We start from the raw sequence: 14,657 nt of genomic DNA on the forward strand, positions 1-14,657 counted from the left end.
CCTTTGCTGTGCAAAAGCCTTTTATTTTAAGTCCCCAAAGTTCATTTTTTTAATTTAATTTTATTTTTTTTTAAGATTTTATTTATTTATTTGACAGAGAGAGATGACAAGCAGGCAGAGAGGCAAGCAGAGAGAGAGGAGGAAGCAGGCTCCCTGCTGAGCAGAGAGCCTGATTTGGGGCTCGATCCCAGGACCCTGGGATCATGACTTGAGCCGAAGACAGTGGCTTAACCCACTGAGCCACCCAGGCGTCCCCCAAAGTTCATTTTTGCTTTTGTTTCCCTTGCCTTTGTAGACATGTCTTGAAAGTTGGATCACTATGGTCAATGTTGAAGAGGTTACTGCCTATGTACTCCTGAAGGATTTTGGTAGATTCCTGTCTCACATTTAGGTCTTTCAACCATTATGAGTTTATATTTGTGCACGGCATAAGAGAGTGGTCCAGTTTCTTTCTTCTCTTTGTGGCTGTCCAATTTTCCCAGTGCTATTTATTGAAGAGACTGTCTTTTTAAATTGGATATTCATTTCTGCTTTGTAAAGATGAGTTAACCATAGGGTTGAGAGTCCATTTCTGGGCTTTCTATTCTGCTCCATTGATCTATGGGCCTGTTTTTGTGCTAGTACCATGCTGTCTCAATAATCATAGCTTTGTAATATAGCTTGAGGTCAGTAATTGTGATGCTCCCAGCTTTGGTTTTCTTTTTCAACATTCCCCTGGTGATTTGGTATCTTTTCTGCTTCCATACAAATTTTAGGATTGTTTGTTCCAGCTCTGTGAAAAATGTCAATGATATTTTGATAAGGATTGCACTGAATTTATAGATTGTTCTGGGCAGCATAGACATTTTTACAATGTTTATTCTTCCAATCCATGAGCATGGAATGTTTATCCATCTCTTTGCATCTTCCTCAATTTCTTTTATAAGTGTTATATAATTTCTAGAGTATAGATCCCTTACCTCTTTGATTTACTCTGGAGGTTTATTAGGTTTATTCCTAGGTATCTTATGGTTTTTGGTCCTATTATACATGGAATTGATTCCTTCATTTCTCTTTCTTCAGTCACATTGTTAGTGTATAGAAATGCAGCTTATTTCTGTGCATTGATCTTCTATTCTGCCACATTTGCTGAATTATTATTTAAGTTCTATTAATTTGGAGGTGGAGTCTTTGGGGTTTTCCACATAAAGTATCATGTAATCTGCGAAGAGAGAGAGTTTGACTTGTCAATTTTGACAATTTTTTGTCAATTTGAATGCTGAGGCTAGGACTTCTAGTACTATGTTGAACAAAAGTGTTGAGAGTGGGCATCCCTGTCATGCTCCTTGCCTTAAGGGAGAAGCTCAGCTTTTCCCTATTGAGAATGATACTAGCTGTGGGCTTTACATAGATAAATTTTATTACCTTGAGGTATGTTCTCTCTATCCCTGTGTTTTGAAGAGTTTTAATCAGGAAACAATACCATATTTTGTCAAAGTGCTTTTTCTGCATCAATTGAGAGAATTATATGGCTCTTGTCTCTTTTGTTAATATGATATATCACATTGATTGATTTCCAAATATTGAGCCACCATTGCATTCCAGGAAAAAACTCCACCTGGTAGTGGTGAATAATTCTTTTAATGTACTGTTGGATCCTATTGGCTAGGACCTTGTTGAGTATTTTGGCATCCATGTTAATCAGGGATATTGGTCTGTAATACTCCTTTTGGATGGGGTCTTTATCTGGTTTTGGGATCAGGGTAATTATGGTCTCAGAATAAGTCTGGAAGTTTTCCTTCCATTTCTACTTTTTGAAACAGCTTCAGTAGAATAGCTATGATTTCTTCTTTAAATGTTTGGTAGGATTCCTTTGAGAAGCCATCTGGCCATGGACTCTTGTTTGTTGGGAGCTTTTTGATTACTGTTTCAATTTCCTTGCTGGCTATGGTCTATTCATATTGTCTTTTTTTTTTCTTCCTGTTTAAGTCTTGATAGTTTATATGTGTCCAAGAATGCACCCATTTCTTCCAGGTTGACTATTTTGTTGACATATAGCTACTGGTAATAAGTTGGCATCTCGCTGCTGGTAATAATTGCCTCTATTTCCTTCCTATTAGTTGTGATTTCTCCCCTTTCACTCATAGCTTTCAATAGTTACTCTCACTGTGAAGAGGCTGAATACACCCATCAAACAGCACAGGTTTCAAGTTGGCTAAGAAAGCAGCACCCATACATATGCTGTCTATAAGACTCATTCTGAACCTAAAGACACCTCCACAATGAAAGCAAGGAGATAGAAAACCATTTCTCATGCTAACAGACCTAAAAAGAAAGGTAGGGTTACGATTTTCATTTCAGACAAATTAGATTTTAAACCAAAGACTGTAGTAAGTGCTGTACAGAGACACTATGTCATACTTAAAGTGTCTATCCAACAAGAAAACCTAACAATTGTAAATATCTATGCCCCAAACATGGAAGCAGCCAACTACATAAGCCAACTATTAACCAAAATAAAGAATCCTATTGAGAATAATAATTAATAGTAGGAGACTTCAACACTCCACTTACAACAAGAGATAGATAATCTACATAGAAGCTCAATAAAGAACAAGAGCTTTGAATGACACATTGGATCAGATGAACTTTGTAGATATATACAGAACATTCCATCCTGAAACACCAGACTAATCATTCTTCTCAAGTGCACATGGAACTTTCTCCAGAACAGATCACATACTGGGTCACAAATCAGGTCTCAACCAATATCAAAAGATTAAGATTATTCCCTGCATGTCGTCAGACATGGTTCTTGGGGTCAGAAAATCCAAAATTCCCAGCAGGCAGTTCCTCAAAAAAATTAAAAATAGAAAGATCATACAATCTGGAATATTCACTACTGTGTAATTACCCAAAGAAAACCCCAAGAACCATCTGGAAGAACCCATTCACCTCCTTTCACCATACATCACCTCTTCCTCTATTTCATTTTTTTCCCTTCTAGTATAAATGTGGTCAAGTTATTTAATGTATAAAATATCTCCTGTCTCATTCTCACAACTTTGGGTGAATTCTAATGTTTCCTTTAGCTTCAAAGCTAACTTTGCTCAAAGCATAACCCATATTCTTAGCTTCACCTCTGTTAGTAGAATACTATTTATCCTAGAGCATGCAGGATCCCACAACCCCATCTTCCTGATGTCATAATGACGAAGTGCCATGAGCTAAAGAGGTAAGAAATATACCATTTAGGATCCCATTACTACCACTCAATTGACCATAGCACAATAGTTCTTGCTAACTGCATCACTGAAGTTCTGATTGCTAAATCCAATACACTCTATTCAGTCTTACATTGCTGGAGATTTCCTGGAATCTGACACCATTGACCAGTTTCTTCATCTTTAATTTTTCTTCCCATTTAGCTTTCCCCAAGGTTATGCACTCTCTCCCAAGCAGCATATGTACCCAATGGCTGGCTGATTCAGAGATATAAAAGAAAGCTACCTTGCCTTGATTTGGGACCATTCTGAAAGTTCATCCTGTTCCATAGCTCTAAAGGGCATGAAGACCACAGTTACAAGTGAACTGCATTTATAAGTGAACTGCATCTTTTACCCTGTCTTTCCCTCTACAGCATCTTGTCTGGCATATGTTAGATGTATTGTTGAGAGAACTTGCCTTTTACTCTAGCAGTTTCAAAGAACACAAAAGATAATCTTGTCTTAGATTCTATACTTGTTGCCTCCTCTCTCTCCTCAAAAATTTTTTTTCTCTCTCCAGAATCTACTGAGTTGACTAATACTGTATCAATGTCTACCATGATTGCCATCTATTATCTTCAGTGCCTGCCTGTTACCTGTACTCCCAAGACATCAAGCTTCTCAAATCTTTTTTTAAGATTTTGTTTATTTATTTATTTATTTATTTATTTATTTATTTGACAGACACACACACACACACACACACACACACACACACACACACAGAAGGAACACAAGGAGGGGGAACGGGAGAGGAAGAAGAGGGCTACCCACTGAGCAGGGAGCCAGATGCGGGGCTTGATCCCAGAACCCTGGGATCAGGACCTGAGCAGAAGGCAGATGCTTAATGACTGAGCCACCCAGATGCCCCAAGCTTCTCTTATCTTAGATTGTAATAGTGTCTTACCTTTGGGAGACTTTTAGTGATGCTAAAGTGCTCAATGAACACATCTCCAGAGGTAACAGTCTCTTCTCCAGTCAAAATTTTGAAGGTAGTAGTTTTTCCAGCTCCATTGAATCCAAGCAATGCAAAGCACTCTCCTCTTTGGATTGTAACAGAAATATTTTTCACAGCCAGAATGACTGGATACTTAAAATATATCTTAAAAAAATAAATCCAGAAAACACAATGCAGTAAAGAGTATTTGAGGATCAAAAAAAGAAAAAAACCTCAGATCCCTATGGAGCATGATCAGGTAGTTTCATAAGAACTCTTCTATTATACTGGGGAAATAAACATATATTCTAAAAAAGAACCCATAGTGTGCCCCTGACACTGATGCCATGCTCTTGGGGATAACAAGCCAGTATATATTGGTCAGTGAATGATATTACCTTTGTGAGTTCCTTAATAATCACTGGGGAATCTAGTAACCCCTGAGGCTGCCCCAGGATTCTCTGTCTTTCATTTTGTATATCTTCATCATCAGATTCTCCAGATAGTTCCTTGGACACTTTTCCCTATATTTGAAATAAGCAAGAGATAAATACTTATCACTTATAAGAGATTTCCAGTAGGAGCAGCACCTAACTTTTTACAAAAACCGATGAAGAGTGATATCAGCTTGCTGGTTGATTAGGAGACCCTGGTGCTTGCTGCCATCCTCCATATCAATGGTTTAACAAATATCCACAGAGAAAATAACCCTGGGAGAGCTCTGGAGTACAGTTAAAGAGGATGCAGCAACCTGATGGAGTAGAAATTCCATGGATGACCATATAAAAAAGTAGAGGATGCATTTTACCCACATCAACCCATTCCTCAGCTTAGCACAGCTTGGTACCAAGAAGAATCTCTTTGTTCACAATCTCTCTTCTTGAGAGAAAAGTAGGGCACGAAGATCGCAGTGGCCACAGATCGCAGCTGCCATGAGTTACACCAGCAGCCCTCATTGCTGCTAGAGACACTACAGCTGTCACTGCCAAAACACTTACAGTCTTCAATAATGCTAAACTCAGCTGATGGAACAATCCAGAGTTTTTTCCACTGTTCACCCCAACACCTTGAGTCAGAGATGCTGTTGTACCCCATTGAAACCAGAGCCAGAGATACCAGACTCCACCCATCTGGTGCCCTCACATTCATATGAAGGTAAAGGTCTTTTCCCACCTTCATAGACCTGTCTTTTCCCAGTCTATAAAGCCTGGAAGAGGTGACTGTTCCTACAAATGCACAGATGTATATATGAGGCTACAAGGAACACACACAAAAATCAAGGAAAAGCAAAAAATAATTTTGAACATGAAACATGACACCACTAAAGGAACACAGGGAATTTCATGTAACTTACCCCAAAGAAATATAGATTTTAAAACTACCTGACAAAATAATTCAAAATAATTGTTTTAAACAATCTCAGTGAGCCATAAGAGAATACAAATAGACAATTTAATGAAATTAGGAAAATAAAATATGAACAAAAGAGAAGTTCAAAAGAGTATAAAATCATAAGAAGGAGAACTAATAAATTCATTAAAGTTTTGGTTACAAAATCAATGTACAAAAATTTGTTGCATTTCTATACACTAATAATGGTCTATCAGAAAGGGAAATCATGAAAACAATCCCATTTACAACTACATTAGAAAGAATAAAGTCAATCCCATTTACAACTACATTATAAAGAATAAAATGCCTAGGAATAAATTTAAACATGGAGGCAAAATTCTTGTGAACTGAGAACTATAAGACAATTAAAGAAATTAAAACAGACACAAAGGAAAAGATATTCTGTACACATGAATTGGAAGAAATTATATTGTTATAACCAAGAGGCTCAGCTCATCAATTAGTAGTGGAAATGCAAATGAATCACAAGGTACTGCTAATCCAAAATAAGACATGAAAAGAGAAAAACTAAAGTATAGATGTGAAAGAAAATAAAAAGCAAAATGATAAACTTAAACCCAACCATATAAAAAGTTACATTCAAGGGATGCCTGGGTGGCTCAGTCGGTTAAGCGGCTGCCTTCAGCTCAGGTCATGATCCCAGCATCCTGGGATCGAGTCCTACATAGGGCTCCTTGGTCTAGAGGGAGCCTGCTCTTCCACTCTGCCTGCCTGTACTCTATCTCTCTGCAAATAAATAAATAATATCTCAAAAAAAAAAGTTACATTCAATATAGTCTAAATTCTATTAAAATGTAGAGATTATCAGATTGAATAAAAGACTAAGTAAATTATGCTCTCTATAAAAAACTCATTTCAGGGGTGCCTGGGTGGCTCAGTGGGTTAAAGCCTCTGCCTTCGGCTCAGGTCTTGATCCCAGGGCCCTGGAATCAAGTCCCAAGTCCTCCTCTCTCTCTGTGCCTGCCTCTCTGCCTATTTGTGATCTCTGTTTGTCAAATAAATAAATAAAATCTTTAAAAAAAATGAAACATTTCAAATATAATAATAATACAGGTTAAAGGTCAAATGATTAAAAAGAGACATCATGCAAAATGTATACATGAAAAAACTGGCAGAGTAACATCAGACAGGATATATTATAGAACAAGGAATATCACCAGAGATTTTTCAAAAAGTAATTACATAATGACTGATGGTCAATTCATCAAGAGGATATAAAGATCCTAAGTGCATGTGTGCCTAATATTTTAGGTTATGAACAGATAAGGCTAAAACCAAAAAATAAAAATAAGTAAATAAACAAGTAAGTAAGTAAACAAATAAATAAAGGAGGAGAAATAGGCAAATCCACTGTCATACTTAGAATCTTTAATCTCTTGAAAATTGGTATAATAGGTTGAGGAAAAAATAAGAATATAGAAAAATTGAATATTATTAAACAACTTTATCTAGTTAACAATTAAAGAACACTGAATCCAAGAAGAGCAGAATATGCATTCTTTCAAGTACACAAGGAACATTCACCAAGATAGGGCATATTTTGAGCCATGAAACAACTCTTCATAAATTCATGGAGACAGAAGAATATGTACTCCAGAAATAATAATAATAAAAAAAGAAATCAACAGCAGAACAATACCTATAAAATTTTTAAATATTTAGAAATTAAGCAACACTTTATAAATAACTTATGCATCAAAAAAGGAATCACAGAAGATATTAGAATATGTTTTGAAGAGAATGAAATGAAAACATGATATTTCAAAACTTATGAGCTGCACCTAAGGCAGTGATTAGAGAGATTTATATCATAAAATATTTACATTAAAAAGAATAAAAATTAAAAAAAAGAAAGAATAAAGTCTCAGTGGTCCAAACTTCTACCAGAAGAAACTAGAAATAAAAGTCAAATAATACAAGTAAATCTGTAATAAGCAGAAAGATATTATAATGACAAGAGTGAACTCAATGATATTAGAAACAAATAATGGAAGAAAAAATCAATGAAAACAAAAGAAGGTTAATTAAAATATCTGCAAAATTCAATAACCTTTAGTATAACTGATCAATAAAAAAATAAACAAATTACCAGTATGAAGAAAACAAATTACCAGTATGAAGAATAAATAAAGGGCCATTACTATAGATATTCTGAACCTCAGAAGAATACTAAAGGGGTAAACCTTTGCAAGGTAAGCTCCTTGCAAAGGACAATTTCTGATATGATGGAAATATTCTATATTTCGAGTATGATGAGATTGTAATGGTTTTGCACCCATAAATATTTGTAAAAGGTTAAAGATGTATGCAATCTGAAGAGAAACCAGAGTACACACTCATAAATATGCCCTGAGCCCAGCGCCAAGGCTAACGGGCTTGGAGTAAGTGAGTCCTCAGGAGAAATCATGGGCTTAGCATTGGCGCTGGGCTCAGGGCAAATTTTGTTGGCACGTGTGCTCCTACACAACTGTCTGGTACACAGTTGTGGCAGTGCACTGCACACATCCAACTTGGGACTGAGCCATGCTCCCAGAGCCACCTTCATGCACGAGACCCAGAGGTGTCCAGCCATTGCTGGCTCAGCCTCACCCCCTCTGCTGCCATGGCCTACAGCCCTCATCTGCTGGAGTGCTTCAGGGGATCTGGTATAGGACTAGTAGCCCAGCTAAAATTTTGCTAAAACCACTGCCTCACTCTCGCGATCCCTGGCAGACATGCCCCTTAGAGCTGGCCCTGCTTGGATCCCACTAATACCACAGAGAGTGAGCATAGCCCACAACAGGCAGTGAGTGCAGATGGCTGCACTGAAATGTCTCAGAGACAACAGCAGGGCATAAGTAACACACAAAGAATAGCCTCCTAAAGTGTCAGGTCCTGTTGAGCAGGACACTACACTGCAAGGCAGTACAGGGCCTCTTTTTCCTAAAGTCACCACTTTTAAGAGCAGAAGAAAGAGCTGACTGAGAAAATTATCCCAAATGGAAGAAAAGGACAAGGCCATAGCCAGAGATCTAAAAGAAACAGATAAAAGTAACATGCCTGATACAGAATTTAAAGCAGTGATTATAAGGATACTCATAGGACTTAAGAAAAGAATGAAAGATATGAGTGAGATCCTTAACAGAGATAAGAAATAACACAACATAGATAAAGGGCTCAATAAACAAAATGAGAAGCATATTTGATGGAATGAAAGACAGGATGGAAGAAGCAGAGGAATGAATTAATGACCTAAAAGACAGAATAATAGAAAGTAACTAAACTGAACCAAAGAGATAAAAGATTAATGCAAAATGAAAATAGACTTAGGGAAACTCAGTGACTCCATCAAATGTAATAGCATTCATATAGCAGTTCCAGAAGAAAAAGAGAGGAAAGGGGGCAGAAAATTTATTTGAAGAAATAACTAAAAACATCCCTATTTGGGGAAGGAAACAGATATTCAGATGTAGGAGGCACAGAGAAGCAGACCCACATCAAGACTTGCTATAATTAAATTGGCAAAATATAGTGAAAAGAAAAAAAAATTAGTCAAGAAGACAAAAGGAAATCATAACTTGTGAGGGAAAACCCACAAGGATAGCATGAGATTTTCAAGCAGAAACTTTGCAAGCCAAAAGAAAGTGACAAAATATATTCCAAGTGCTGACTGGGAAAAATCTGCAGCTAAGAATGGTTATGTCCAGCAAGGCCATCATTCAGAATAGAAGGAAAGGTATAGAGATTCCCAGACACAAGAAAAACTAAAGGAGTTCATGCCTGCTAAATCATCCCTGCAAGAAATATTAAAGGCGACTTTAAAGAGAGGAAAGGAAAGACTGAAAGTGACAGTATAAAGGTAGGAAACACATTTTATTTAAGCAAATATATCCAAAATATTGTCATTTTAACACATTGAAATATTTTATATTCTTTTTGTCATATTAAAATAAGTCCTTAAGTAAGATTTCAGTCTAAAGGAAAACTCATATATTCAGGAAAGAATGAATAGCACCAGAGACGCTAAGTATCTACATAAATACAAACTCATTTTCCTGTTGGCTACTTTGATATACATAATATATTATTTTTCATGGTTAATAACAATGACATGTATAGATGTAAGACATACACCAACTTTAGTATTAAAAAAACAAGGGATAGAAATGGACATTTAAGGTTTCATATTTACAGCATTTTACAATATTAACTCTAAAAACACTATACTATGGAAAATTAACTATATATTTTGTAAAGCCTGCATTGACCACTAAAGATAAATATAAAAAGTATTGCTAGAGTGAACTGAATAATTAAAATGGAATTCCAACATATTCAATTAACCCAAGTTAAGGCAGAAATATGAAAAGAGTGAAACAAAAAACTGAAGGGACAAACAGAAGACAAATAAAATATGTGGTAGATGGAAATACAAAGGACCAAATGCTCAAATTGGAAAGTCAGAGATTATCCGAATAGATAAAATATCTGAATGGATAAAAAGTTAGGACCCAATTACATGCTGTTTGCATTGAGCCAGTTTAAATGTAAAGACATAGAATTTTGGGGGTGCCTGGGTGGCTCAGTAGGTTAAAGCCTCTGCCTTCAGCTCAGGTCGTGTTCCCAGGGTCCTGGGATTGAGCCCTACATCAGACTCTCTGCTCAGCTGGGAGCCTGCTTCCTCCTCTCACTCTCCCTGCTTCTTTGCCTACTTGTAATCTCCATCTGTCAAATAAATAAATAAAATCTTTAAAAAAAAAAGACACAGAATTTTGAAAATAAATATATGTAAGAAGATATTCAGGGGCGCCTGGGTGGCTTAGTGGGTGAAGGCCTCTACCTTCGGCTCGAGTCATGATCCCAGGGTCCTGGGATCGAGCCCCAAATCAGGCTCTCTGCTTCGTGGAGAACCTGCTTCTTTCTCTCTCTCTGCCTGCCTCTCTGCCTACTTGTGACCTCTGTGAAATAAATAAATAAATAAATCTTTAAAAAATAAATAAATAAATAAAAGATATTCACAAATGGCACTACAGGTAAAAGGCTGATACCCAAGAACTATAAAGAACTCCTCAAACTTGGGCGCCTGGGTGGCTCACTGGGTTAAACCACTGCGTTCGGCTCAGGTCATGATCTCAGGGAGCCTGCTTCCTCCTCTCTCTCTCTCTGCCTGCCTCTCCAACTACTTGTGATTTCTCTCTGTCAAATAAATAAATAAAATCTTTAAAAAAAAAAAAAGAAAGAACTCCTCAAACTCAACACACACAAAACAGACAATCATGTCAAAAAATGGGCAGAAGACATGAACAGACACTTCTCCAAAGAAGACATACAAATGGCTAACAGACAAATGAAAAAATGTTCATCATCACTAGCAGTCAGGGAAATTCAAAATCAAAACCACATTGAGGGACGCCTGGATTAAAGTTGGGTATTGGGATGCCTAGGCAGCTCAGTGGGTTTAAAGCCTCTGCCTTTGGCTCAGGTCTTGATCCCAGGGTCCTGGAATCAAGCCCCACCTCAGGCTCTCTGCTCAGCAGGGAACCTGCTTCCCTTCCTCTCTCTCTAGGCCTGCCTCTCTCTGCCTACTTGTAATCTCTGTCTGTCATATAAATAATAAAATCTTAAAAAAAAAACCAGATTGAGATACACCACATTACACCCGTTAGAATGGCCAAAAATCAGCAGGACAGGAAACAACAAGTGTTAGAGAGGATGTGGAGAAAGGGCAACCCTCTTACACTGTTGGTGGGAATGCAAGTTGGTGCAGGCACTTTGGAAAACAGTGTGGAGATTCCTCAAAAAATTAAAAATAGAGCTACCCTATGGCCCTGCAACTGCACTACTAAAATTTACCCCAAAGATACAGATGTAGTGAAAAGAAGGCCCATATGTATCCCAATGTTCATAGCAGCAATGGCTACAATCACCAAACTCTGGAAAGACCGAAGATGCCCTTCAACAGATGAGTGGATAAAGAAGATGTGGTCCACATATATAATGGAATATTATGGAGCCATCAGAAAGAATGAATACCCAACTTTTTTTTTTTTTTTTAAGATTTTGTTTATTTGACAGACAGAGAGCTCAAGTAGGCAGAGCATCAGGGAGGCCGGGGGCGGGGTGGTGGACAGGGAAAGCAGGCTCCCTGCTGAGCAGAGGGCCCAATTTGGGGCTCCATCCCAATACCCTAGGATCACAACCAGAGCTGAAGGCAGAGGATTTAAACCCACTGAGCCACCCAGGCACCCCAATACCCAACTTTTGTATCAACACGGATGAGACTGGAGGAGATTATGCTGAGTGAAATAAGTCAAGCAGAGAGAGTCAATTATCATATGGTTTCACTTAAGGAATAAAATGGAGGACACTGGGAGAAGGAAAGGAAAAGTGAATTGGGGTAAATTGGAGGGAGAGACAAAAGAGGAGAAACTTGATTCTGAGAAACAAACTGAGGGTTACAGAGATGAGGGAAGTTGGGGGATGAGTGAGCCTGGTCGTGTGTATTAAGGAGGGCACATATTGCATGGGGCACTGGGTGTGTTGCATAAACAATGAAGCTTGAAACACTGAAAAAAATAAAATAAAATGAAGATTAAAAAAACCCAAAATAAATATATGTAAAATGACATACCATGAGAAACTGTACAAGAGTGAAGGTGCCCATTAATGTCACAGGAAATGGACATTAAGACAAAGAATGTTATCAGAGACATATGTCATTACCCGTGATACTCCATAATTCAATTAATCAGAAAGACATATAATAATAAATGTTTATTAGCTTAATGATAGATATTCAAATATATATTTTTAAAAATGACAGAACTGGGGTGCCTAGGTGTTTCAGTGGGTTAAAGCCTCTGCCTTCGGCTCAGATCATGATCTCAGCCCCAAGTTGGGCTCCTTGCTCAGCGGGGAGCCTGCTTCTCCCTCTCTCTCTGCCTGCCTCTGCCCACTTGTGATTTTTCTCTCTTTGTCAAATAAATAAATAAATCTTAAAAAAAAAAATAAAAGTGACAGAACTAAAGGGAAAAAGAAACAAACCTATAACTAGGATTGGAGATTTTACATTCTTTTCTCAGCAATTGAAAGATAAATCTAACAAAAATATCAGTTAGAAACTAGGTGATGTAAGCAATCCCATCAATCATCATAACCTAATTGATATTTATAGAACATTATAACTAACAAATACAAAAGACACATTTATTTCACATGCATATGGCATATCACCAAGATTGATTGCATGCTGAGCCATAGAGCAATTATGAATTAATTTAAAAGGACTGACTATAGAGTGCGTTTTTTGACTATGAAGGAATTAAACTAGAAATCAATAATAATTAATATATCTAGAAACTTCCCAAATATTTTGAAATTTATTTAACTTTTAAGTAATCCATAAATCAAAAAAAGAAATCATACAGGAAATTTAAAAAATACTTAAACATTTGTCTCCAAACAAACAAAAGCCCAGGGCCAGACAGCTTCCCAGGGGAATTCTACCAAACATTTAAAGAAGAATTAATTCCTATTCTCCTGAAACTGTTTCAAAAAATAGAAATGGAAGGCCAGCATCACCTTGATGCCAAAACCAGACAAGGATCCCATCAAAAAAGAGAATTGCATGGGCGCCTGGGTGGCTCAGTGGGTTAAGCCGCTGCCTTCAGCTCAGGTCATGATCTCAGGGTCCTGGGATCGAGTCCCGCATCGGGCTCTCTGCTCAGCAGGGAGCCTGCTTCCCTCTCTCTCTCTGCCTGCCTCTCCATCTACTTGTGATTTCTCTCTGTCAAATAAATAAATAAAATCTTAAAAAAAAAAAAAAGAGAATTGCAGACCAAAATCCTTGATGAACACAGATGCAAAAATTCTCACCAAAATACTAGTCATCGGATCCAACAGTACATTAAAAGCATTATTCACCACGACCAAGTGGGATTTATTCCAGGGCTGCAAGGTTGGTTCAACATCTGCAAATCAGTCAATGTGATACAATACATTAATAAAAGAAAGAACAAGAACCATATGATACTCTCAATAGATGCTGAAAAAGCATTTGACAAAGTATAGCATCCCTGCCTGATCAAAACTCTTCAAAGTGTAGGGATAGAGGGCACATACCTCAATATGATCAAAGCCATCTATGAAAAACCCACCGCAATATCATTCTCAATGGAGAAAAACTGAAAGCTAGAAGTCCTAGCCTCAGCAATCAGACAACAAAAAGAAATTAAAGGCATCCAAATCGGCAAAGAAGAAGTCGAACTATCACTCTTTGCAGATGATATGATACTATATGTGGAAAACCCAAAAGACTCCACTCCAAATCTGCTAGAACTTGTACAGGAATTCAGTAAAGTGTCAGGATATAAAATCAATGCACAGATATCAGTTGCATTTCTCTACACCAACAACAAGACAGAAGAAAGAGAAATTAAGGAGTCAATCCCATTTACAATTGCACCCAAAGCCATAAGATACCTAGGAATAAACCTAACCAAAGAGGCAAAGAATCTATACTCAGAAAACTATACTCATGAAAGAAATTGAGGAAGACTCAGAGAAATGGAAAAAGGTTCCATGCTTCTGGATTGGAAGAACAAATATTGTGAAAATGTCTATGCTACATAAAGCAATCTACACATTTAATGCAATCCCTATGAAAATACCATCCATTTTTTTCAATGAAATGGAACAAATAATCCTAAAATTTATATGGAACCAGAAAAGACCTCAAATAGCGAAAGGAATATTGAAAAACAAAGCCAAAGTTGGTGGCATCACAATTCCAGACTTCAAGCTCTATTACAAAGCTGTCATCATCAAGACAGTGTGGTACTGGCACAAAAACACACAGAACAATGGAACAGAATAGAGAGCCCAGAAATGGACCCTCAATTCTATGGTCAACTAATCTTTGACAAAGCAGGAAAGAATGTCCAATGGAAAAAAGACAGCCTCTTCAACAAATGGTGTTGGGAAAATTGGACAGACACATGCAGAAAAATGAAACTGGACCATTTCCTTACACCCCACACGAAAATAGACTGAAAATGGATGAAGGACCTCAATGTGAGAAAGGA

General features: G+C 37.3%; 1 protein-coding gene across 1 annotated transcript in view; it reads right to left on the reverse strand.

Annotated features, from left to right (window-relative positions):
• LOC132027306 (phospholipid-transporting ATPase ABCA3-like) overlaps positions 1-14,657 on the reverse strand; it is a 130,178-nt gene that overhangs the window by 21,487 nt on the left and 94,034 nt on the right. The window contains exons 25-26 of the mRNA XM_059416058.1: positions 4,581-4,706; positions 4,153-4,347 (exon numbers count right to left, since the gene is read on the reverse strand). Of these exons, the coding sequence (XP_059272041.1) occupies positions 4,153-4,347; positions 4,581-4,706 (321 nt within the window). The remainder of the gene's footprint in view (positions 1-4,152; positions 4,348-4,580; positions 4,707-14,657) is intronic.

This window comes from Mustela nigripes, chromosome 11 (genome assembly GCF_022355385.1).
Source record: "Mustela nigripes isolate SB6536 chromosome 11, MUSNIG.SB6536, whole genome shotgun sequence".
NCBI lineage: Eukaryota > Metazoa > Chordata > Mammalia > Carnivora > Mustelidae > Mustela > Mustela nigripes.